At 29.3% G+C, this 25,883-nt stretch overlaps 2 protein-coding genes across 2 annotated transcripts; one reads left to right on the forward strand and one right to left on the reverse strand.

Annotated features, from left to right (window-relative positions):
* Positions 1-11,118: 11,118 nt before the first annotated feature.
* On the reverse strand, positions 11,119-11,454 carry LOC101245209 (non-specific lipid-transfer protein-like). Its single transcript, XM_004248387.1, has one exon. It carries the CDS (start codon positions 11,452-11,454, stop codon positions 11,119-11,121), a length of 336 nt encoding a protein of 111 aa, XP_004248435.1.
* A 2,259-nt stretch (positions 11,455-13,713) lies between these two features.
* Positions 13,714-14,789, forward strand: LOC138339139 (uncharacterized). Its single transcript, XM_069290461.1, has 2 exons — positions 13,714-14,054; positions 14,141-14,789. Exons 1-2 carry the CDS (start codon positions 13,714-13,716, stop codon positions 14,787-14,789), a joined length of 990 nt encoding a protein of 329 aa, XP_069146562.1.
* Positions 14,790-25,883: the final 11,094 nt, after the last annotated feature.

The following is a 25,883-nucleotide window of genomic DNA, read 5'->3' on the forward strand; positions in this document are numbered from 1 at the left end:
TGTATTTGGTATCAGGAAAATATTTCGCAAGTGACTAGTCAGGAAAGACCTTCGTAACTACTTTGAGAGGAGTATAAAACACCTACTTTTAAATTTCCATACATAGAACTGAAGTAATTTTTCTTCTGACTTCTAATTTATTAAATATTAAAGGGTGTATTCTAGTGGTCAATCAAGTGATTAAGATTCATGAGTTCTGAGGTTCAAAACTCAATTGAGACAAGAAAATACTAGGTGATTCTTCTCATCTGCTTTAGCCTTGGTGGAAAGTAAGAGTGACAGATGGACCGATTTTTATCCGGTCCGGTACCAATTTAACCGGTAAGGAACCGGTCTCCCATGATACCAGACAGGTTACCAAATCGGTTCCCCTTTTTTAATCCGGTTGAATCGATTTCGGTCCGGTCCGGTCCAGTAAGGAATTGGTTTACCCGATTTTTTAACTTTTATTTTTAAGTATCCGTTAATATGATCGTTGGGCTGGGGCCCAAAATGGTCAAAAAATACTCCCACCTCTTTCTAACCTATTTACACTATAAATATACCCTTTTTTTTCCATTTTAAATTACAAATTCACTACCTAGTTACTTATACATCTTATACAATCTCTCAATTTTAAATCTCTTGTAAATTGTTAATTATTATATTGTGATATGTACTTGGAGTTTGGATTTCGGAAATCTATTTGAAGTAAATTGAAATTTGGAAGCTACAATATGTATCTCTCGATTCCGATTTTGGTTATACGTCTACTTTTACGTAGACGTTTGATACATTCGTTCCAACTTTCAACTTTAATTTTTTATTTGCTTATTAATTAAGTTATTTTATTTCTTTTATTATATTATCTTGATTGTTTTCATAATATTTAATTATTTTAAATTTGAACATGAATTCAAAAAGAAATAGTGGTAAAGACCAATGTCGGAAACAAAAAATAATTGGGGGGGGGGGGGAGTAAGTAGTTCTAGTTCTAAAAATTTGCCACCTAGATTTGTAGTTAAAACTATTGATTATAGTCATATTAATGAAACTTTTTTTATGTCACCAGGATCTATTGAATTTAATTCCAAAAATGAAGTAGATCATGAGACTTTAAATAAACGTTATACTAATTTTGAGGAAGAATTAGATGAAGAAGTAGAAATAGATAAAGAAGATGAAGAGACCCCTACCTCCACTAGTCTGGTTATCGAATTACCGAAACAAAATGAAGTCCCCACTTTACCTACTTTTTTAAATGTCGCCGCCCATGTGTTAAAAAATCTTTACTATGAAAACTTTTGATACAAAATGAGGCAAAAACTACTGTTACTTGCACTAAATGTAAATTGGTCATGAAACATGTAACTACAGATACACAAGGGGGAACGGGATGACTCAGAACACATTTACGAAAGTGTAATAAAGAATTTGCTCGCCTAGATGATATAGAAAGAGCTAAGAGAAATGGAACACCCATACCCGAAAGTTCTACGGGAGTTGGAGGTTCCAATATGGTTCAAGGTGTATTAAATATGTCTATCCCGGCTAGTCAAAGCACACAACGCACGTATAATAAAAAAAAGATCGTAGAGAATTAGCTAAAATGGTTGTTGTTTGTGATTTGCCTTTTCATTTCCTTCACATTCTGGTTTTGTTCATTATATTCGAGAATTATATAACCCAGATTATGAAGGTATTCCAAGAAATACAATTGAAAGTGATCTTTTTAAATATCAAAAAGAATATTGTCATTTTCTTTGTTGTTTATTTGTTTTTTATGATGGTATATCATCTATTACTTCTGATATGGGACGTAGTCCTAATGGTAAAGATTATTTCACACTTACTGTCCATTGGATTGACCATGAATAAAACATGCAAAAACGAATATTTGTTTATAAATATGTTGAAGAAACTAAAATCGATTCTTATATAGCATCAAAAGTAGGCTCTATTTTACAACATTATGGAATATGTGATAAAATAATGAGTGTCACTTTAGATAATGCTTCTAATAATTTAAGAGCGGTTGATTATTTAAAAAGTAGACTTTGTCCAATTGATAATGATTCTTTTCATATTAAGTGTACCGCACATGTGTATAATTTAATAGTAAAAGATGGTATTTCTCAATTTGGAGTTTCTTGTGAAAAATTAGACTTGCTTGTAATTGGATTTTTAAAGCTAAAGTAAAACCTAGAATTACAGAATTTAAAATCTTTGTAATGAATGTGGACTTGCATATAGAAAAGTTCCAAAATAAGTATGCACTAGATGAAATTCTTAATTTGAAATGCTTCAAGTTGCTTTTATTTATCAAGAACCGATACAATTAATTTTTAATACTCATAATGCGGACCCGAATTTAAGTATTAACTTTGAAGATTGACAAAATACAAAAGAACTTGTTGAATTTTTAAGTGCTTTTATAAAGCAACAAATGCATGCTCTGGTCAATATTATCCTACTATTTCTTCTTATTTTAGTAAATATTTGTGCTATTTAATCTGAATTTGCAAAATATAAAGGAAAAAATCAATTTAAAGATTCACTTGCTTTTATGATTGAAAAATTCAAAAAATATTTTTTCCCTATTCCTCAAATCTATTTGACTACTAATACTTTCAACCCAAATTATAAATTAAGAGGTGTTGAAAGAATAGTTGAAAAGATTTATGTATAAATTTAGAAATTAAAGATGATGAAACTGCTAGTGTTGAAGAATGTAAAAGTAGTGTATATACAAAAGTTAGAGATTTATATAATGCACAAAAAAAAGTTATGGAAGTAAATATTTCAATAGTTGAACCTCCATCTTCTATGCCTAAAAGTGATGATACGGATGATTGGATGGATGAATATCTTGAGCTTGAATCTTCTACTAATAATGATTTGATCTATATATCACTCAGGCACGAAAAAAGATTAGGCATGAAGAAGGACCACTTCAACCTCCAATATTAGTATGATGGAAGAATCGTGAAAATCAATTTTTCGACTCTTGCTAGGATTGTTTGAGGTGTCCTAGCGATTCAAGCATCATCGATTGCTTCGGAGCAAGCCTTTAGTGCGGCGAGATTCGTGATTGGAGATAATTGATATCCATTAGCAAAGGACAATTTGAAAATATCTGTGTTGTTTCGAGATTGGGTCAATGCCGAAAGAAGAAACACCGAAATACCACTATTAAATAGCCAAATAGAAGACCAAATAGATGAAATATTTGGTGAAAATAGTGATGATGACATGGAAGCAATGGAAGAAGATCGACAAATGCAAGTTCCACAAAATCTTTCTTTTCAAATGATACTAAATTTACAAAAAGAATTTTTTAAAAAATGCAATTGTTAGTACAATAATTAATATTCAATACCTAGATTATTTACTCTTTATCTCTTTCTAATATTTATATTGTACAATTTCTTTATTTGAATAAATATACGTTAGGCGTTTTGATTTTCTTTTAAAATAGTCTTTTCTATTTAATTCATGTCATTTTACAAAATTTAATTATTAATTATTTTAATATTAGTTTAAAGTTTAAACATTATTGAATTTTAAGGTTTAAAGTTTAAACTTTACAAGTTTACATTCAATATAAACTTTAAAGTTTAAACTTTAAATTCAATTTCAAACTTTGTACAATATAAACTTTAAACTTTAAATTCATTTTCAAACTTTAAACTAAGTATAAACTTTAAACTTTAAATTCAATTTCAAACTTTAAAATTCAATATAAACTTTAAACTTTAAATTCAATTTCAAACTTTAAATTCAATATAAACTTTAAACTTTAAATTCAATATAAACTTTAAACTTTAAATTCAATTTCAAACTATAAATTCAATATTAACTTTAAACTTTAAAATTTCAAACTTTAAATTCAATATAAACTTTAAACTTTAAATTCAATATAAATTTAAACATTAAATGCAATTTCAAACTTATATAAACTTTAAACTCTAAACTTTAAAATTTACTTTAAAGTTTAAAGTTTTCAATTAAAGTTATTCAATAATATAATATTATTAAATTAATAATATAAATATATAATATTATATAATAATTAAAATAATTTAAAAAAATTTAAAAAAGTATCGGTACTGGTTGAACCGATAAGACCCGATTCCGATCCAGTCCAACCCGGTTCCTATCTGGTTACTAAGGGACTGGGTGGAACATGTTGGGTTTTTCGGTAAATCTAATTTCGGTAAGACCCGATATCAGTAAGAAAGTCTGGTATCGGTAAAACCGGTCCGTTTGACCTGGTCCGTTTGACCTTGTCCTATCTCATTGCCAGCCTTAGTGAAAAGAGTTACCAGGTGCCTATTTTTGTGGGAGGTGACCTATATCTCATGAAATTAGTCGAGGTGCACGAAAACTTGCTCGGACACTAGGATTGTTCAAAACGAAATCAAAACTGAAAAAAGTTATTGATATATCAGTAAAGGATTATTGATTTAAAGGTTTTGATTACTATTTTGATTTGTTTTTGTTATCAGGTTGTTGGTTCTGAGCGGTTTGAAATTTTTTCTTTATAAATTAACCTATAACTCGGTAGTCAATTAAATAATTATATATATACCATTTTGTATACAAATTCTTAACTTAGAGTTTAGTTTCTTACTTTTATTTATGGTTTTTTCAAACTCTTGGTTATTCTAATGTAAAAGTGTTTGCTTTTGAGCAAGTTCCAATTTGTGAACTCATATGCATGGATAATTTAATTTGTTACCGTGTTTCTAAGTTATTTTCAATAATTTTTTGTGTCAATTCTCAGCGATTAAATTGATAACCAATCAATAACAATCGATAATCGATAAACCCATAACTGATAACCAATAAGTCAAACCGATAAATTTTAAAATCGAAACCAAACGATCGATAACCAGCCTTACCGGACATCCCGATTATCAAGAAAAATATACGAAATAAAAAATACCTCTTGATGTTTTATTTTACCACACTATGGGTGGTGTTCAGGGAGGTGGGGGTGGGGTTTAGAGTGATGACAATGGGGCTACGATCGTAGAGTGAAGAATGAGGTGTATTCGAGGGGATGGAAATGACACAATTAATATAAAATGTGATTATTTATGGAACTTATTTTTTAAAAAATATAAGCTTTGTCAATTAAATATGAGAGAGTTCCGAAAATATTTCCTCATATCAAACGAAAAAGCATTTTCCCTAAATTTGGAAAATGCTCAAATTTGACCATGACCCAAAATTTTGTCCTTTTCCTATTATCCAAGGACACTTTAAATCAGTTATATATAATGAACATCGTCATTTTAAGCTTGAGGGGAGTATTGAAAGTAGTGGTGAATCTTAGTGCTTACCCTTAGAATTTCAACTTTATGAGTTTTCAATTTTATAATAGTTATTTATAGTAATAATAATAAGATTTTAAATTTGATATTTTATGAGTTTTCAATTTTATAATAATTATTTAAAGTAATAATAATAAGATTTTAAATTTGATATTTTATGAGTTTTCAATTTTATAATAATTATTTAAAGTAATAATAATAAGATTTTAAATTTGATATTTTGCGAGTTTTCAATTTTATAATAATTATTTAAAGTAATAATAATAAGATTTTAAATTTGATATTTTATGAGTTTTCAATTTTATAATAATTATTTTAAGTAATAATAATAAGATTTTAAATTTGATATTTATATATATTTAAGGGAAAATACATAAGTATTCTTAGATTATGATCAAGATTCATAGACACATCTAAACTTAAATATAGTTTTAATACCCCCTAAATTAATTCAAAATGAAATAAATACACTGTAAACGCTAACATGCCATAGAAAGTGTGCGCACTCTTGAAGGCAAGTGACGAGTGCACAAATTGGACACATGTCATTTTTTAATTGGTAACTTTATAATTAGTTAGTACACATAAATATTGATGATAAAACTATATATATATATATATATATATATATATATAAAATTATTTTTGTTTCTTTCTTTGTAAAATATTTATTTTAATTTCTTTTCGCTTTAATTTTTTTCTATTAATTTATTATCTTTTCACTTTTAGTTATTTATAATAAATTCTGTGTATTTAAAAAAACAATTTAAAAGTTTCCCTTTAATTTTAATGTTTCAATACTTTTATATTTTATTTGATATTCTTCACTTATTTTGATATCCGTTCAAAAATAACTTATTTTAAGTACAAGACATTTGAAATCAAATCAAAACGAAAGACAAAGAAGATAAACTCAATAGAAAAATAAAAGAGAGAAAAAATGAATGTGAGAAAAAAAATTGTATTAACTTAATTTAAATACAAGATTAAAAAAATAAGAATATTTTTTTAAAAAAATAAAAATTATGAAATATTTTTTTCAAAAAATTAAGCTATAATTTTTAATTTTATAATTTTTTTAAAAAAATAATTTATAATTAAAAAATTATTTACACACATGGCTAGCGAGTGTGTTCAAACACAACCAACTTGAATGGTTGAAGGTGTCACATCAGCACGAAAGGTGCATACAAATATGAATAAAATGAGTTCAGGAGGGTAATAGGATCTTAGTTAAGTTTAGTTGTGTTTCTGGAATTTTGATCATAAGCTAAGCGGGTACTTATTCATTGTCCCTATATTTAATTTATTCATAAGACAAATATATTGAACAAAATCTATGGAATTCGATCGAAACCCACATGCGAACCAGACATAATTATTCTACCTTCCTATCAAGACTTAATTATTTTCCAATAAAAATATAAATATTTATGTTGCTATAGAGCTGTATGAGTGATAATTGAGCGGGTTATGTCAAATTTGGGAGGGTCATAATGAGTTTAGACGACAATCGGGTCACGATCTAACCTAACCTAAGGTTGATTGGGTCAAAATAGATTGAATAATGAGTTATATAACGGGTCAAACCAATGCAATTCATTTTTACTAAGGTTAGTTATTATATTTTTTCTTGTAAACTATTTTAGTACCTAATAAAATTATTTCTTTTTCATTATGACTATATTTTACATATGAAATTGAAAAAAAAGTCAATTTTTTTTATAAATTTCTCATCAGCCAAGGTGGGTTACATATCAATCCAATTTTTGATAGGTTAAATGGGTTGATGTAATGAATGAGCGGGTCAACAACCCGCCCAAACTTAAGCGAGTTAGATGAATTGAGTTTAATTTTGTCACCCCGGTGTAAAAGGAAATTCTTGAACGATATTACAACCATATGTTCACAAATTTAATTTGTAATATCCAGGGATGGATCCTAGGAATTCACCCGAACCCCCTCGTCAAAAAATTACACTACATATATAATGTCAAATTCTAATTTTAATGGTACATATATTAAAGTGAACCCCTAAAACAAAGTAGAGGCTTGACTCAATGGTTAAATGGTTCAAGATATGACCCTAGGTCGCGAGTTTAAATCTCAAGGGCAACACTTTTTCCCTCTTTTTTGATGTTCTGGAAAATGGAGATTCTGGGCTTAAACCATTTTTTTTTCTTTTCATTATTTTTTCTTTTTATTCCATTTTTTCTTTTTAACTTGTTTTTGTTTAAATTCATTAGGCACATTCTTTTTTCTTTTCTTTTTTATATCTATTGTTAGGTAACTCTTTTTCATATACTAACTTGAGAAAATCTTTTAAATATGATGAATTATATTTAACTTGATATATATATATATATATATATATATATATATATATATATATATGTATGTATGTATGTATGTATGTATGTATTAGATCTAATTAAACGAAGAAACTTAACATCGTCAATTTCCTTTTAAAAATATTAGTTTATAGAATTCATGAAATTTATTTGGAAAAATGACGTACCCCCCTAACTTATGCCCGAAATCGCAGGGACACACTTATATTATACTAAGATTCTATTATCCCTGAACGTATTTTAAAAATATTTTTTTCGGTCTAGATGACACTATCTTCTGTGCCTAACGTGTATTGATAATTTTTTTCAAGCTATCTGGTTGATAATATTGAAAAGGGGTAAAAATATTTATAAAATAAGTTTGGGGGAGAGGGAGGGAGGGGGGTTAATAGGAGCTTAATATAGTATAAGTGTGTCTTTGTAATTTCTAGCATAGGTGGGGGAAGGGGGGTTACTTATGCATTTTTCCAATTTATTTTATATTTTTATTCTATTTTAGAGGGATGTAAACTAAACTTATTTGATTTATTCGTTATTTGTCTCTTTTACAAATTATGACTAACCTAGTAAATTGAACTATATTAACTAAAATAATTGACAATATGATTTATTTATCTTCTGAATATGTCACGACCCAAACCATCGTGATTGGCGCCCACTCTAACCCTCCGGTGGGAGAAACATTACTACAACTCAAGCAAGCAACTTAACGAAAAACTAGACATTTAAAGATACAAAAGCTGTCTTAAATAACTAAATTATTAATTAAGGAACTAAACAAATGAACTAACACAAATGCGAAAATACAAATCGTAGAACCTGAAAGTCATTGCACCAAAATTCTACCAACGACAAGCCTAAGAACAAGGGGTACAACCTCAAAACTAGCAACACTTTAACAATAGTCTGAGCCCGAAGAGAATGGACTTAAATAAAGAGAACACAACGCAACACCGAAGAATTAGTTCAACCTTGAATTCGAAATAGTCAGTGATCTTCTAAATTAGGTCTGTCAATAGCCGTCGGAAGATGCATTGTACTCAACAAAAATAAGAGCCAGTGCAGTATAAGTACACAACCACCGTCTACTGATAGGATTAGACGACTATCCCACTAAGTGCAACATACATTAGGCAAAGGAACAATATAATCATGTAACATACCGAATATCAACAACATTGATTAACACAATCTTCATAGCATAAGAGAACCATACCGCAATCATTCTTAAAGTCCACTTGTGCAATGCATAAATGGAGTCTCACTCCATCATTCATACTAAGTAGAACTCTTTGAGAAGTCATGTGTTAATAATTCATAAATAATAAATATAATTATCACAAGTAGTTGGTCCTCTCATGAAACCCAATGCAATGGTCCTCTCATAGAACCTAAACTCAAACTGTTAATGCACCAGCGTGGTACCTGATCCAAGTTAGCTTGCCGGAACATGGCAATTCGATCCCATAGTTGTTACCAAACGTGGAAACCCAATCCAATATTTATGAAAGAACGTTGCGATCCTATCCAAGTTAGCTTGCTGGAACGTGGCAATCCGATCCCATCAACACACCACAATCATATATACAAGTACATTCATCAAAATCATACAATAGGAGTTGATTCATGACTTACAATTATCCATTCATACTCATTTACATAGCGTGTGATTAATAATGCAACATTCGCATACATACATGCATTATAATGAAACAATAACAAACATATATCACACCAATATAAAATTGCAATCATCACCTACCTCGAATCCATGCTTGAATCCCCTAAGTCTTTTGAATCTTTCCTTTTCGAATTCTTCCCGCTTGTTCTAGGTCTACAACAATTAATATACGCAAGGATCAATATTCAAAGGTCTAATTATTTGGATTATAACAAACCTAATAACCCTAGACTAACCCAAGATCCTAATTCCCAAATTAAGGTTTTTTCCACCATAATTCTTAAATCAAATCCCTTTCTCATCGATAATAAACCAGGAGAATAGGTTTTCACAAATCGAAAAATGGATTCGGGTGTTAAAACCTTACCTTTAACCTCAAGAATAGTGAAACATTATCAAGAACTCATCAGGGGTCGCCTCCTTATATCTAAAAGTAAAAAAATACCAAATATGTTCGTTTAAGGGTTTATTAGAGACTTTAAGTCGCGTCTGGACCGCTAAAGTGGACCTATCCGGCTTCGGTGGTGCCACTCCAGCGGCCAGAATCTCGCTCCAGCGGCCTCGACGGAGACAGAATGTACAGTTCACGAAAATATCATTTTTGGGAGCTCTACTCGTCCGAATTTGATTCCGTAAGTGGTACGGGTTCCTTATCGTCTTAGCTATACACTCATGTAATAAAATTAACAATTAGATCTATCATTCATTACTATATTTTCCTACACCATAATGCCTCTGATTCATCGAAATTTGGACTAGGTTAGGAAATTTCAAGTCACTGCCAATAAATTTTCTGGCCCCAATTCTTTCTTCATTTACTTTTCTACAACGACAGAATCAGGTTGTTACAAAATATGCATTATAATATTAGTAACTCTATTCTTACACACTTTTAGATAATCTTGATGATTTTTATAGTAATATGTGATCGAATGGATACTAACTTAAAAATTTTAAAAAAGTGAAAACTAAAATAAAACATTACAAAAAAAAAAGTATAAAATACCACAAGAAATTTTAAGATTGCTCGATGGAATATGATAAAAGTAGAAATAAATGTTTAATATGGTATGATAGAGTAAGTTAAAGTTAGCATGATAAGGTAAATATCTTTCTTCCCCGTCTCGCTTCCTTTTTCATCATTTAACTTTCACGGGTTTTATGAATTAATTTATGTAATACAGTCGATCCGCTAAAATTCTTATCAATGTATCTTTGTCCTCGATATCTTTGATTAGTTTAGTCTTTACTTTTATTAACCTATGAAATTTTCTTGTACAAAGAGCATGCGAGGGGGTATTATATACACTCACGGCACACTTGCATTACTACATGAACTTCTTCTTTATATTTTGAATCCGCTGAGCAAAAATCATGGATTCGCAACTGGTAATATCACTAATTGAGTTTTTACATTACTCTATCGAGTGTCATATAATTCTTATCAAGTAGGTGTCGAACTTTATTTACAACATTATTAGTTGTTTTAATGTTGGACTAATTATTTGTCTCAATTTCTGTGAAAATTTAATTGTGTACTAGAATTATAACCAATAGTATTTGATTCAAATATTTTAATCTATAAGAATTTTGCTAATGAAGTTTGTAATTAAGTTCATTTTCTCTCTATAACATTGATGGTCATGCCACAAAGCATATACACAAAGACTAGTTTAATTAAAGCAAAAATTACAACATTATTTTTATTAGAAAGCAAAGCATCATCCACCACTCATTGTTCATCCACCTTTGTATGGTTTTGTTTCTACTAGGAGCAATCAGGATTAGGTTCAATTGGCATAAAGTTAGTGAAGTGACATAGATCAGGAAGTTGTTTAGCTTTTTCATATTTCACAAAGCCAAATGCCTCAAAATATTTGATGCATTCACAAATATCTTTGCGGTCTGATTGTGAGGCAGCAGCCATTTTAGCCACACTTTGCAATCCAACACAACATTCATCAAAAGGTTTTGCATCTCCACTTAGTACAAAAGCTCCACAAGGTCTTACTAAGTGAAAAATATCATTTTCACAACTAATAGCTCCATTTGTTTGGCCTAAAATTAAAGTAAGAGCAAACAAAGTTAGAAGAATTTTTGCCATTTTCTTTTTTCAATTCTTGGTGATAGTAACTATTGTAGAAACTCTATTTATAGAGTTGAGTATTCAAGTATTTTTGAATTTAACATTAATATGAAGTCATATATTTACTTGATTTGTTTGACTAGATGGAATGGAGTAATTAAAGTAATCTTGACTTTTCAATTTTATTTTTTATTTAACACTAATATAAAGCTCTATATTTACTTGATTTATTTTACTAGAGAGGATGTAGTAATTAAAGTACTCTTGACTATTCAATTACTTTAAATTTAACATTAATATGAATTCATGTATCTGTTTGAATAGAAAGAATGTAGTAATTAAAGTAAAGTTGATTATTCAATTATTTCGAATTTATTAACATTAATATGAAGCAATATATTCACTTGGTTTGTTTGACTAGAGAAAGTATAGTAATTAAAGTAATCTTGACTATTCAATTATTTTGAATTTAACATTAACATGAAGCCATATATTCACTTGGTTTGATTGACTAAAGAAGATTTATTTTACTAGAGAGAATGTAGTAATTAAAGAACTCTTGACTATTCAATTACTTTAAATTTAATATTAATATGAAGCCATATATTCACTTGGTTTGATTGACTAAAGAAAAATGCAGTAATTAAAGTAATGTTAACTATTCATTTATTTTGAATTTAATACTAATATGAAGCCAATTATTCACTTGATTTGTTTGAATAGAGAGAATGTAGTAATTAAAGTAATCTTGACCATAGAATTATTTTTAATTTAACATTAAAGTAAGTACTTACTTTATGTATACTGAGTTTTTTTTTTAATGAATTCAATAAATATAATTTATGATTAAATAAGATGTAATGATTTTGAGTTTATCTTTTATATGAATTCAATATATATGATAAATAAGATGTAATGGCTTTGATGTATTTATTGTACTTTATGCATAATAAATTTAATTTTTTAATTGTAAATTCAATAAATATGATTGATAAAATAGTAAGGTATGATGATTTTGATGTAATTAAAATAAATCTTCATTGACTCTCGAAACACTCTTTAAATTAATAACTATTAATTTATCAATTAAATAATACCTCTACAAACTAATAGTATTTCATAATCCCACCTAGGGGTGTACAAAATCGAATCGAGAATTGAACCAAACCGCGAATCGAGTTAAATATAAAAAAAATTGACTAGTGACTTGGTTTGACTTGTTTTGGTGTTAGAAAAAAAAAGTTTGACTATATTTGGGTTCGTTTGGTTTCAAGTATATTTTCAAAAATAAAGTCAAATTCCAACATAAAAAAATTGCAATTTAATATTTTTAAAAAGTGTAAAAAAGAAGAAGTAAGCATCAGAGATATTCTCAAAATTTTAATTTTCTTGAAAATCAATAATTGAATATTATTAATCTGAATCTTTTTAAATATGAGCACCAAAAAGGATATATTTTCTAAATAATTAAAGAAAAGATGATTTAATCTATATCTATTATATATAAAAGGAGAGGGAAAAAAAGTAGGAACACTTAATGTGTGTGTCAGCAATACAAAAATAGTCTTTTAAATTAATTTAAATTGTAATTAGTTTGAATAATTTATCTTTATATAATAAATAAATAACACGTTTTATCACCATAGAATTTGTGAATTTTAATTTTACGTAAGTTATTTTCCATTTAAATTTAAAAATGTTTAAACAATCTATAAATTTTAAATAACATGTTTTATCACCATAAAATTAGTGAATTTTAATTTTATGTTAGTTATTTTCCATTTAAATTTAAAAATGTTTAAACAATCTATAAATTTTTCAAAAGTAATTTTCTTTTCAATTACAAATAATTGTTTTCTATAACAATAATAGTAAAATAATACCAAAATTTACTGTTAGAAAAATTGTTGTTTTGAAAATAAATTAATCTTCATCTTAGAAAAGAAAAAAAAGCATCAAACTAAATAATCGACATCACTTCTAAAAAAATTGTCAAAGTATCCAAGTATTATTTATTATTTGTTTTTATTTTCTTAAATTATCGTAGTTAAAAAAAATATGTTGAGAACATGGAAGTGTACAGTACGGTTATAACTAACTTTAGGATTAGTTAGTTTGTTAATTAACAAGATTAGTTAGTCAAGATTAGTTAGTTAGTTAGTTAGATTCCTTTATTAAGTCAATTAATTGTATCAGAGCCATTAATGGCAGTTATAGTTTCCTAGATTGTTAAATTCTCCTCATATGTAATTTCTCAATTCTGTGAGTTCATCGTTAATGGAGACTAGACGTGAATCATCAACTGGTGCAACTGGATCAGAAAATGTTCAAATTCCGAGATCAACTTTTGATTCTTTTGATCCTTTATTTTTGCAGAATTCAGATATTCCAGGAGTAAATCTAGCTCATTGTATTCTTACTGGGATGGAGAATTATACTCTCTGGAGTAAATCGATGCGAATTGCTTTGTTGGGAAAGAACAAAATTGGTTTCGTAGATGGCACCTGCAGGAAGGACATGTATGCAGCACAGATGGCTCATCAATGGGAGAGGGCAAATGCAGTTGTACTCTCATGGATAATGAGTTCAGTTTCAAAGGATCTGGTTAATGGCATTGTGTATTCATCTAATGCGCACAAAGTCTGGGTAGATCTTAAGGATCGATTTATAAGGTAAATGCTACTAAAATCTATCATATTTCCAGAGGTATATCAACATTAGTTCAAGGTTCTTCTACAATTTCAGTGTACTTTTCGAGATTGAGTGCACTTTGGGAGGAATATGAGTCTTTAGTTCCTCCTCCTTCTTGTTCATGCGATAAATCTCGTAAATATATTCAAAATCTGGAACAGCAAAAGCTAATGCAATTTTTCGGAGGTTTAAATGAGAATTACAGTCAGTCAAGGAGCCAAATTTTAATGATGCCGTCTATTCCATCAGTAAACCAAGCCTATTCATTGATTATCCATGAAGAGAGTCAAAGAGATCATCTTAATATAACTGCAAAAGTTACCAGTACACATTATGAAGATGGTGAATCTTCTGCTATTGCAGAAACTGCTATAATGCGACATGATTCAAATAAGAAAGGGAAAGGAATCATGGCTTCTCGATATGAAATTGATGAATCATTAGGATCAACAAATATGAATGAAGGCTATAGAAACAACATTAACATGAGACCAAGGAGAAATGCTCATCTCCACTGTGATTTCTGTCATTTGAAGGGCCATATAAGAGAGAAGTGTTACAAATTGATTGGATATCCTCCAAATTTCAAATTTACCAGAAATAGAGAAAGAGATCAGAATGGTTTTAGAGGAGGAAATTATAATGGTTCAGGATATAGTTAAGGGCAGAATGGCTATAGATCTGAGGGTTATGGAACACATAAGTCAAACATGGTTTCTTCTGATTTTGACCAGTCACAAACTGGGAGAATTATGAATCATAAGGATCAAGGATTTACAGCTGAACAATTTCAGAAACTACTTAATCTCATTGACAAGCAGGAAACTCCTGAGAATGTAGCAAATATGTCAGGTACAATTAACTGTTTTTTAGCCGGTATTAAGACTAACTTCTGGATTGTTGATACAGGGGCATCAAACCATATGGTTTCTAATCTGGATCTAATGTCATCTAGTCAAGCTCTTCCTCTTTCTGAACATAACCAAGTATTTCTTCCAAATGGAAACATAACTCAAATCTATCATAAAGGCATATGTACTCTAGACAAAGATCAAACTCTTCAAGATGTCCTTCATATACCAATGTTTAAATACAACCTACTTTCAGTGTCCAAACTTACTAAAGATTTGCAATGTTTTGCAACATTCTATCCTGATTTTTTCCTTTTCCAGGATCTTTACACTGGCAAGGTGAAGGGGATTGGTAAGGTCAAGGATGTTCTCTACATTCTATCCACAAAATCACCAACACCTGCCACTTCACATACTTGTTTTTCAACATAGTCTGCAAATGTTAAAAGCTCCATTTGGCATCAAAGACTTGGGCATGAACCTATTCCTATCCTCAATCAGATAAATATTATTCAAACTACATTGGATATATCTCAAATTTGTAATTGTCATATTTGCCCTTTAGCCAGGCAAACTAGAAAACCTTTTCCTACTCATATTGATGTCTTGCTCATGTTTTTCAATTGGTGCATATGGATGTATGGGGTCCTTTTAAACAAGAGACTTATAATGGCAATAAATACTTTCTTACTCTTGTGGATGATTTCTGTCGAATGACTTGGGTGTTTTTATTGAAATTCAAAAGTGATTGCTTACTTCATTTGAAAAACTTTATTCTCCTTGTTAAGAACCAATTTGATATTACCATTAAGATCATTCGATCTGATAATGGTTTAGAATTCATTAACACTCAATGCACTGCTTTGTTCAACTTTCTTGGTATTGTTCACCAAAGAACTTGTGTATATACTCCACAACAAAATGGGGTAACTGAGCGAAAACATAGACATCTTCTTGAGGTTGCTAGGGCATTAGATTTCAAGGTCACATCCCCCTTAAATTTTGGGGTGATTGTATACTTACAGCTACTTATATTATCAATTGACTTCCTTTTACAGTACTGCATGGTATTTCACCCTATGAAAAACTACATAAAACAACTCCTAGTTTAGCACATATGAGGACATTAGGTTGTCTTTGTTATGCTACTGAACCAAATCCATACAACAAATTTACCCCTAGAGCAATCCCTGCTATCTTTATGGGATACTCCTCCACACAAAAGGGATACAGATTATACAATCTTCAATCACATCTATTTTTTGTTAGTAGAGAAGTTCATTTTAGAGAACATATTTTTCCTTTCCAACAATCATCTATCATTTCACTTATTATTCAATCTACAAATCAGTTCCCTCCTTATCTTTTTGATTCTGATTCTTCAAACTTTTTACCTGAGAATTCTTCTACTATTTCTGTTTCTCCTTCTCCTGTTTCCATACCTTCAGTTACACATCCTCCTATCATATCTCCTACATCAACCACAGCATCTCCTAAAAGATTATCTAGAGTTACCAGACCTCCAATTTGGTTATCTGATTATGTGCATCCTCCAACTCATTCTAGGCCTTCTTCTTCTTCTCATTTTATTAATAGTGTTGTTCATTACTCTCATCTTAGTTCTAAATATCAAGCCTTCTTATCCAAATTTTCTTCTGTCATTGAACCTCAAACTTATTCTGAAGCAATATTAGATGATAGATGGATCACAGCTATGCAAACTGAAATTGATGCCTTAGTTGAAAACAAAACCTGAGAGGTGGTTGATTTACCAGCTGGAAAGCTTTCCATTGGGTGTAAATGGGTATATAAGATCAAGTATAATGTTGATGGTTCAATTGAAAGGTTCAAAGCTCGTTTAGTGGCAAAAGGTTATACTCAACAAGAGGGGGTTGATTTTCATGACACTTTTTCCCCTGTTGCCAAGATGGTCACTGTTGGGTATGCTCTTTCTCTACCTGCTATGAATGATTGGCCTATGTTTCAAATGGATGTGTTTAATGCTTTTCTTCAGGGTGACCTTCATGAAGAGTTGTACATGGTACTGCCTCAAGGTTTTGGCAGTAAGAGGGAGACATCAAAGGTATGCAGGTTAAAAAAATTATTATATGGTCTTAAACAAGCTTCTAGGCAATAGAACATAAAGCTTACTAATGCATTGATCAATTCTGATTTTCAGCAAAGTAAACATGATTATTCCTTATTCACTAAGAAGGTTGATCAAATAATTGTCATGATACTCATATATGTAGATGATTTATTGATTACTGGTAATGACATAGTGCTCATCAAAGAGTCACAAAACACCTTACAACAAAATTTCAAGATAAAAGATTTGGGAGAGTTGAAATACTTCTTGGGCATAGAGTTTCTGAGGTCAGACAAGGGAATACTCATGACACAGAGAAAGTACACTTTGGAATTGATTTTAGAATGGGGACTAGCAGGGCTCAAGCCTGCAATAACACCTTTGGAACAACATATGAAGTACACTACGACAAAATATGATAAACACTTAAAACAAGAGAATGATGATCCACAACTGGTAGATAAATGTGCTTATCAGAGATTAGTGGGAAGGTTACTGTATCTGGCAATGACTAGGCTAAATATTTCTTATGCAGTTCAAACTTTAAGTCAGTATATGCATGATCCAAAACAGTCCCATTTCGAAGGAGCACTCCATGTAGTAAGATACCTTAAAGGAAATCCTGGTTTGGGAATTTTGTTGAGTAGTGACAAGAATGATAAAATAAATGCCTTTTGTGATTCTGATTGGGCATCTTGTGCAATAACAAGGAAGTCAGTAACTGGTTATTGTGTAAAGTTGGGAAAATCTTTGGTATCTTGGAAGTCAAAGAAACAGGAAACTGTATCAAGAAGTACAGCAGAGGCTGAATATAGAAGCATGGCTTCTACAGTTTCAGAAATTATCTGGCTTGTAGGACTGTTGAAAGAGATGAATATGGAAGCAAAACTACCAGTAAACTTGTTTTGTGATAATAAGGTTGCTATACAGAGTGCTGGTAATCCCATTTTTCATGAAAGGACCAAACATATTGAGATAGATTGTCACTTTGTAAGAGAAAAAATACAAAAGGGGTTAATCAAGGCAATGCATATATCAGGTACTGATCAAGAAGCTGATATTCTGACTAAATCTCTTGGAGGACAACAACATCACAACTTATTAAACAAGTTGAGGTTGATAGATGTTTTCAAACCTCAACTTGAGGGGGAATGTTGAGAACCTGGAAGTGTACAGTACGGTTATAACTAACTTTAGGATTAGTTAGTTTGTTAATTAACAAGATTAGTTAGTCAAGATTAGTTAGTTAGTTAGATTCCTTTATTAAGTCAATTAATTGTATATATAGGAGGTATCAAATGTATTGTGGGGTGTGAATGAATAACAATTTTCTTTCACTCAATATTCATTGAGATTCTCTCTTCCACATCTTCATTTCATTTCTTCTTCTTCGAGGAGAGTCTTTTCAACAAAATACAAATAGCTTAGTCATTAATTAAAATTTTAAAACTGATTGTCAAAACAATTAAAAAAAATAAAAAAATACAAATTCTATCCACTTTCACACATTGCTAAAAAATAGGATCCGATTAACTACTAACCAATTCATTTTGAATTTTAAATTTTAAAAAGCCCAATTAAAAAAAATGTCAGTTATTTTAATGGAAAAATTATATATAATAGCAAACTAATAATCTAAAATAAATGGAGTAGGTAAGGTTTGACTTAATTGTACTCCATAGCAAGCAAACGTTTGCAAAAAATTGTCAGGCGCCTCTCTCCTAAATATCTCGCTCGCCACTCTCCTCCAATCTCTCGCTTATTTCCTCACTTTTTATACAAATACAAGTGTATAAAAATTGTTTCTAATTGTATAAAGCAGAGAAAAATTGTATAAATACATATATTTTTGTTCCCCTCTCTCCCCTCTTCCAAATCTCGCTCGCCACTCTCCCAAATCTCGCTCGCACCCTCGCCTTTCCCACTTATACAAATAGAAGCGAAATGTATAAATTGCGTTTCTGTTTGTATAAAGCGTGAGAAAATTGTATATACACATGCAAGTACATATATTTTCGTCCTATACACTTATGATTATACAATACAAATACTCTCGTGCCCAATTTCTTTTGTCTTTCTCTCTTTCTTGTTTTATACAATTTTCAAATTGTATCTAGTTTCTCTCTTTCTCGTTTCATACAATTCGATTCAATTGTATATTCCTTGTCAAGTCTCTTTTGTCTTTTACTCTTTCTCATTTTATACAAATTCAAATTGTATATAATCGTTCTATACACTTATAATAATACAATTCGTTTTAATGCCCAAATGTCTTTCTCTTTCTTGTTTTATACACTTCGTATAATACAATTTGCATCAACTGTATATGTATAGTGAATTATACAGTTTATTTGTTTGTTATGGAGTGCAATTATGCAAACTTTGTTATAGCATATATGAATTTTTTATTTGCTATTTATGAAAGTTGCCCTACTTTAATTATTCAAATATTATATAAAGCCTTAACTTAAATCAAAACTGTAATTTCAAAATTTCAATGAAGTTTAAATTCTTCTACTTGCAATTGTTAAAAGAAATTTAATTTTCATCAATTAAAAAACTTCTAAACATCATTTTGTCCAAGTAAGTTGCCAAATATTTTTATATTTTTCTTTGTTCATCAAAACTGAATTATAATTAACCTCCATTTTGTGTGTTATTCTACTTCAATTTGTGTTGAAATTATAACAACAAAGAGCAACATTAGAGTAAAATTACGATTAAAAAAGGATGCTCATAATTTGGAAATGGGGCAGTTTTTTTGGATTCTTTTCAAATTAAATTTAAAAAGTTGAAAATCTCTTTAGAGGATAATTAAAATTATTTAACAATATTCATTTAAAATCAAGAAAAAAAAAAGACGAAGCAAACAAAAATTTAATGAAATAAAAAATAAATTGACGATTTGTTCAAATATGCAATTACTTCTTATTTTTGAATTTCTATAATAAAGGAAATCATCTACCCATTTATGCATTGATTCCTTTGTTCTATAAATATATGTCCTCTTTTTTTAGGAAAAAAGAATTATTGATTTTGTTAGAATTTTCTTTCACCCATGTGTTATAGATTGGTAGAAGTCAAATTTTATTTGGTCTGAATATTTTCGATAAGTTTTTTAATTTTGTTGAATATTAATTTTGATTTTCTTTATGGAATACAAATTTTAAAATAATTAAATTTTACATGAATAATCAGGATGATGCTTTGAAGGTAATAGCGATAAAGAATATAACAATATAATTTAATTCTTAAAAATTATTTTTCTCAATTTGATTATTAATAATAAGAAATTATATATCGTTTCAATAATTAAAGTTAAAATAGATAAAGGATTAAAATCTATTTTAATTTGATTTCATTTAAAGTGTAATAAAAAATTACTGAAATGAAAGTACATTTATATATTGCTTTTCTACTTCTAGAAAATATGTAGCACAGACAGTTTGACTATTAATATATCTAATTAATTTAAAAGAATAAAAGTATGAACAAATTAAATTTGAGAAAACTAGATTTTCATCTTATATCATATTATATATAATGATTTATTTTAAGCTCACGTTAATTTAAGTTAATTTTTTATTTTAACAAAAAATCATGAATATAATTATGATTACTTTAAATAATTACGTTAAATTAAGATAGTTTTAAACATTATTTTTCAAAGCATAGAGAAATCTTTAACTATATTATATAATTAATTAAATATTTAGTCTTATTAGTTGAACTTTTAAACTAAATAAAAAATATAAATAACAAAAAAATGTACTGCTAAAATATTCAAAATAGTTTAAACTATTTATCTAAGTTATTGAAGTGTTGTTGAGGATATGTAATTTGTTGAAGTGTTGTTGTTCAATATATGTAAGTTTGTTAAAGTGTTGTTGTGGAAGATATGTAATTTGTCTAAGTGATGTTGTTGAGCTACGTGCTATGTAAACTGTGAGTTGTTAGGTTGAGCTGATTTTTATGCAGATTGTAGTTGTGGAGGTTTGGTTGGGGTGGTAGGAACACCCGTATTTCATCCCTTTACCTTGTGTTTAGAGGTTTACTTGTTGATTATCGTGTGGTTTGGTACTCATCCTTTGCTTCTACAAATTTTTGTAGATTACTAGCCCGGACCTTTATGATATATTCTCTTCTTTTCCGAGGCTTCCTGGAGATTTGTGAGGTAGTTGATGATCATCTCTACATACCTTCTTACTCCTGTTTATGATTTTGTGCTACTTTAGAAACAATATCATATGAGACTTATATTTTCTTTTGATTCAATTGTAAGACTTTAAATTTTTGTACACGTGACAACCAGGTTTTGGGGTATAATGTAAGTTGATGATAAATTTTTTGCATTTTATTGTAATAGTTGAGTTTAGACTGACGTGTCTTGGTGGGATAAGACGAGTGTCATCACGTCCATTTTTGGATCGTGACAAAAAATCGAGAGGATCTTCAAACGATTGTATAACCCTTGTCTCTGTAATGGATCAAATCTCCAACCTTTCCTCAACTCGTCTATCTACAAGCTGCAATGACTAATTCAACTCACCTCACTTTCTCAGATGCTTGAATGTCTCAGCAAAATAGAGATATTCATGATGTATCAACTCGTTTTCTCAATGATTTTGAATGGAAATTCAAAAGATTTTTGACAATTTGGAAGAAGAAGTTTGAATTTTGAATTTTGAATTTTTCGAAGTAGTTTATACTTAGGGAGAGATTGATTAGTAGTGACAACAACATAATTGCGTGATTTATGAATTTGATATTTAATTTTACATTTCCTTTCTTTTTTTAAGCGTAACAGAAAAGATTTTATTCCCTTTTTAGAGCAACAAGAGGATTCTACTTTTATAATAATTTATGTATCCGAATGGTGACTTATGTATCTGAAAAATAAAATTTAAGTGATTATTGTAATTAGAAAAAGAATAGGAATAGAATGTAATTTACTCTTTATATGTGATTTATGTAAATTGTTTCAAAAGACCCACTTAAGCAGGCCCATAACAAAAAATCAACTAACAACAACCGAATTGAATTAACAAAAATCAAACTAAGTTAGCAAAAATAAAATCAAAATAATTTGATTCAGCGTTCTATACAACTATTTCAAGAATCAAAAAAAAAAAAATCGAATCAAATTATCGAATACCTGACCCTAACTCTTAGAATACATTCTAATTCAATATAAAAGTTTCACTACTATTACTTCTTCTCTACCCAATCCTCACTTTAAATGTTTAGTCTACTTAGTTTAATTAATCCAAAATAATTTATTTAATTTCGGGCCTAACACAAATAAGGACATTTTTAAAAGTTATTTTTTTAAAAAAAAATAATCTATGTAGTATGTCGTTTTTAAATTATATTTAGAAAACTTGATTAATTCGGTTTTTTTAAGTGCAATATTGTAGTTGAAGCGTATAAATAAGAATGATGGAAATGTTTCATTAAAGAGCAAGTGTGATCGAGTGATACAATTGTCTAATGTTATTGAAAATATTTGAATTTGATTTCAATTATGTTATATATTATAGATTCAAAAATTTTAATGTAAATTAGTATGTCAATGAATTATTATTGCATATTCATGAGATGATTTGCAAAGCAAGTTTTTCTGTACTTGTTAACACATCTTGAATATTTATAACTTATGAAAAAAATCAAATATGATTCAAATTTATCATAAAATTCTCAAGCTGCAAAGAATATACATCAGCTTTAAAATCTAAAATTAATATTATAAAAATATTACATATTAAAATTAAGCATGATAGGAATTTAATAAAAAAAACATAGCATTTAAAAATATATATTAACTTAAATTTTATATAATGAAAATGATAATAAAATATTTGTTGATCATTTTCTCAACCCGTTTATCGCTCCACTTAAATAACCTTGTTAATACATTTTTTTACACAAAATTAAAACTAATAGTACGCTCAATCGATTTAGTAATTTAAAGTAAAATTTGAAATAATAAGGAGGCATTTAACTATCCAAAATCCTCAACTTAATTAACATTATCTCTTTTATTTTTATTTTATATTTTTATTTAAATTTTTTAATTCAGTGATGTATTATTTTTTGTGTGTAGTAAGTGATAGTCAAATTGTAGTGTTAGAACTAATTTTAAGACTACTTATTATAATTAATTATTAGTAGGTTGAGGAAATACTCAAATTGAAAGTCAAGTAGTCTGTTGATTTAGTTGCCTATAATTATTTCCTCTTAATATAATATACGAACGTGTTTGCTATAAAGGAGGAGCCAAATTAAACAAATATTTAGGACCTGACAATAAAATAACTATTTCAATTTAAATTTTAGTAGTGCATATTTGACGGTATTTTGAATTATTATAAATTAATTTTTCATGTTATTTTTTGTTTAAGTTTATTTTTAAAAAATAGTTGATGGATAAATAAATAGATTGAAATTTAGTTTTATCTAGTATAGAGTTAGTTTACTATTGTAATTTTAAAATATCAATGGTAACTTCCATTCAAATTCAAAATTCAAAAAAAATAGTTATATTTAATTAAAAAAATTATTTATTATCTTTCATTTTCTTTTACAATTTTATCTTTAGGAATAAAATAAAAATATTTTATAGAAAATTAGTTTACATAGGAAAAAATAGATTGAAATTTGTCTTTATCTAGCATAAAGTTAGTTTTCGATTTAAATTTTAAAAGATCAATGGTAATTTTTCATTCGAATTCCAAAAATTTAAAAATTAAGAATGTTTAGTAAACTTTATCTTTATTCGTGCACTAATTTTAATAAATTTTATCTTTCAAAACTTTTTTATATATACTTTTATAGTTGCAATATAAAAGTACACTAAAAAAATAAGTATAAAAATTGGTTGACGTTCAAAATTAAGTTTTTATCTTTGAAAATAAATAATATATAAAGAACATAAAATTTTCCAAATAATAATAATATTTTTGGGAAGCTTTCACAATTTTATGAATAAATAATAATAATAATTTATTTATTACTGAAAATAATAAAATGTTGTAAGAGTGTCACGATCCAAATCGGGCCGCGACTGGCACCCACATTTACCCTCCTATGTGAGCGAACCAACCAATCTAAACCTTAACATTTTAATATAATATCAACAGAAAGTAATGCGAAAGACTTAACGCATTAATAAAATCAATAACTATTATTATCCCCAAAATCTGGAAGTCATCACCACAAGAACATCTACGATCAATGACTAAACTAAGAGTATTCTAAAAGCTAAAAATACATAAGAAGCTAGTCCATGCCGGAAGTTCAAGGCATCAAGACTTGAAGAAGAAGATCCAGTCCAAGCTAGAAGTATTAGCTCACCCTGAATTTTCGATGTAGTAAGACTGGCTTGAATTACTGTTGAGTCGAAGACGACGGCATGTTTGCTGCACTCCACAAATAAACAAGAAGAAAACATAAAAGTAGGGGTCAGTACAAAACACGGGTACTGAGTAGATATCATCGGTCAACTCAAAATAGAAAACAGTATATACCAAGTAATATCATAAAATCAACTATGATACTCAACATGTAGCAACAACAAGTACTATATCATTAACAATTACCATCAAATTCACACATGAGGACTCAAGCCTCAATACCATACTCATTTGGGAATTATGTTCATTAGATTGAGTATATTAATATCTTTCAAGATTCATTATCTTTAGTTCTCTTGTGTCGGTACGTGACACTCCGCTCCCTCATATTCATTAATCCTCTTGTGTCGGTACGTGACACTCCGATCCCCTAAATCTACGTGTCGGTTCGTGACACCCGATCCCCTAAATCTACGTGTCGGTTCGTGACACCCGATCCCCTAAATCTACGTGTCGGTTCGTGACACCCGATTCCCTAAATTTACGTGTCAGTTCGTGACACCCGATCCCCTAAATCTACGTGTCGATTCGTGACACCCGATCCCCTAAATCTACGTGTCGGTTCGTGACACCCGATCCCCTAAATCTACGTGTCGGTTCGTGACACCCGATCCCCTAATCTCATTCTATCAATTCATCAAGCCTTCTTTTATACCAAGGCATCATCAATCTCATTACTTTAGTTCATCAAGTCTTCTCCCTTACCAAGGCATCATCATTAAAAAGAGATTAGGTTTTTATCAAGATTTGGGATTCAATAACTTCATCATGCTTAATATAATCACAATTATATAATCACGTTCATGCATGCATACGATTAATCACATAGCAGGGTTTAAGACTGGGCAACGGAACGGGACGTACCGGTACCGTTCCGGTTCGTCCCGTTTCGGTTGCCTACGGGACGGGCCGGGATATTCTAAATCGGTACACGGAACGGGACGGAACTGTAGTTTCGTACCGGTGTACCGGTACCGGTTCATCCCGGTTCATTCCGGTTCCGGTCCGGTCCGTTCTGGTCCGGTTTATTTAATATATATTAATTTTTTTATATTTTATATTTTATATAATTTATATTTATATTTTTTATAAATTATATTTTAAAATTTAATTTTTTTTCAAAAATCCCGCCCCTGCCCGCGCCTGCCCGCCCCTACCCGCCCTGCCCGCCCCTGCAGACTGCAGACTGCAGTCTGCATAAAGCAGCACTGCAGCTGCAGTGCAGGCCCCCCCACCCCCCCGCCCCTACCCTTTTCCAAACGGAAAAATTAAAACGGCTAGTTTTTTTGTTGTATAAATTAGAGTTGTGTGTAAAAAATTTTTATTTACAAGTTTACAACTTACAAATATAATCTGAGTATTTGAGAGAATATATATTTCCAAATTACATTCATATTTATAAGT

This window comes from Solanum lycopersicum, chromosome 10, assembly GCF_036512215.1.
Source record: "Solanum lycopersicum chromosome 10, SLM_r2.1".
In the NCBI taxonomy this organism is placed as follows: Eukaryota; Viridiplantae; Streptophyta; class Magnoliopsida; order Solanales; family Solanaceae; genus Solanum; species Solanum lycopersicum.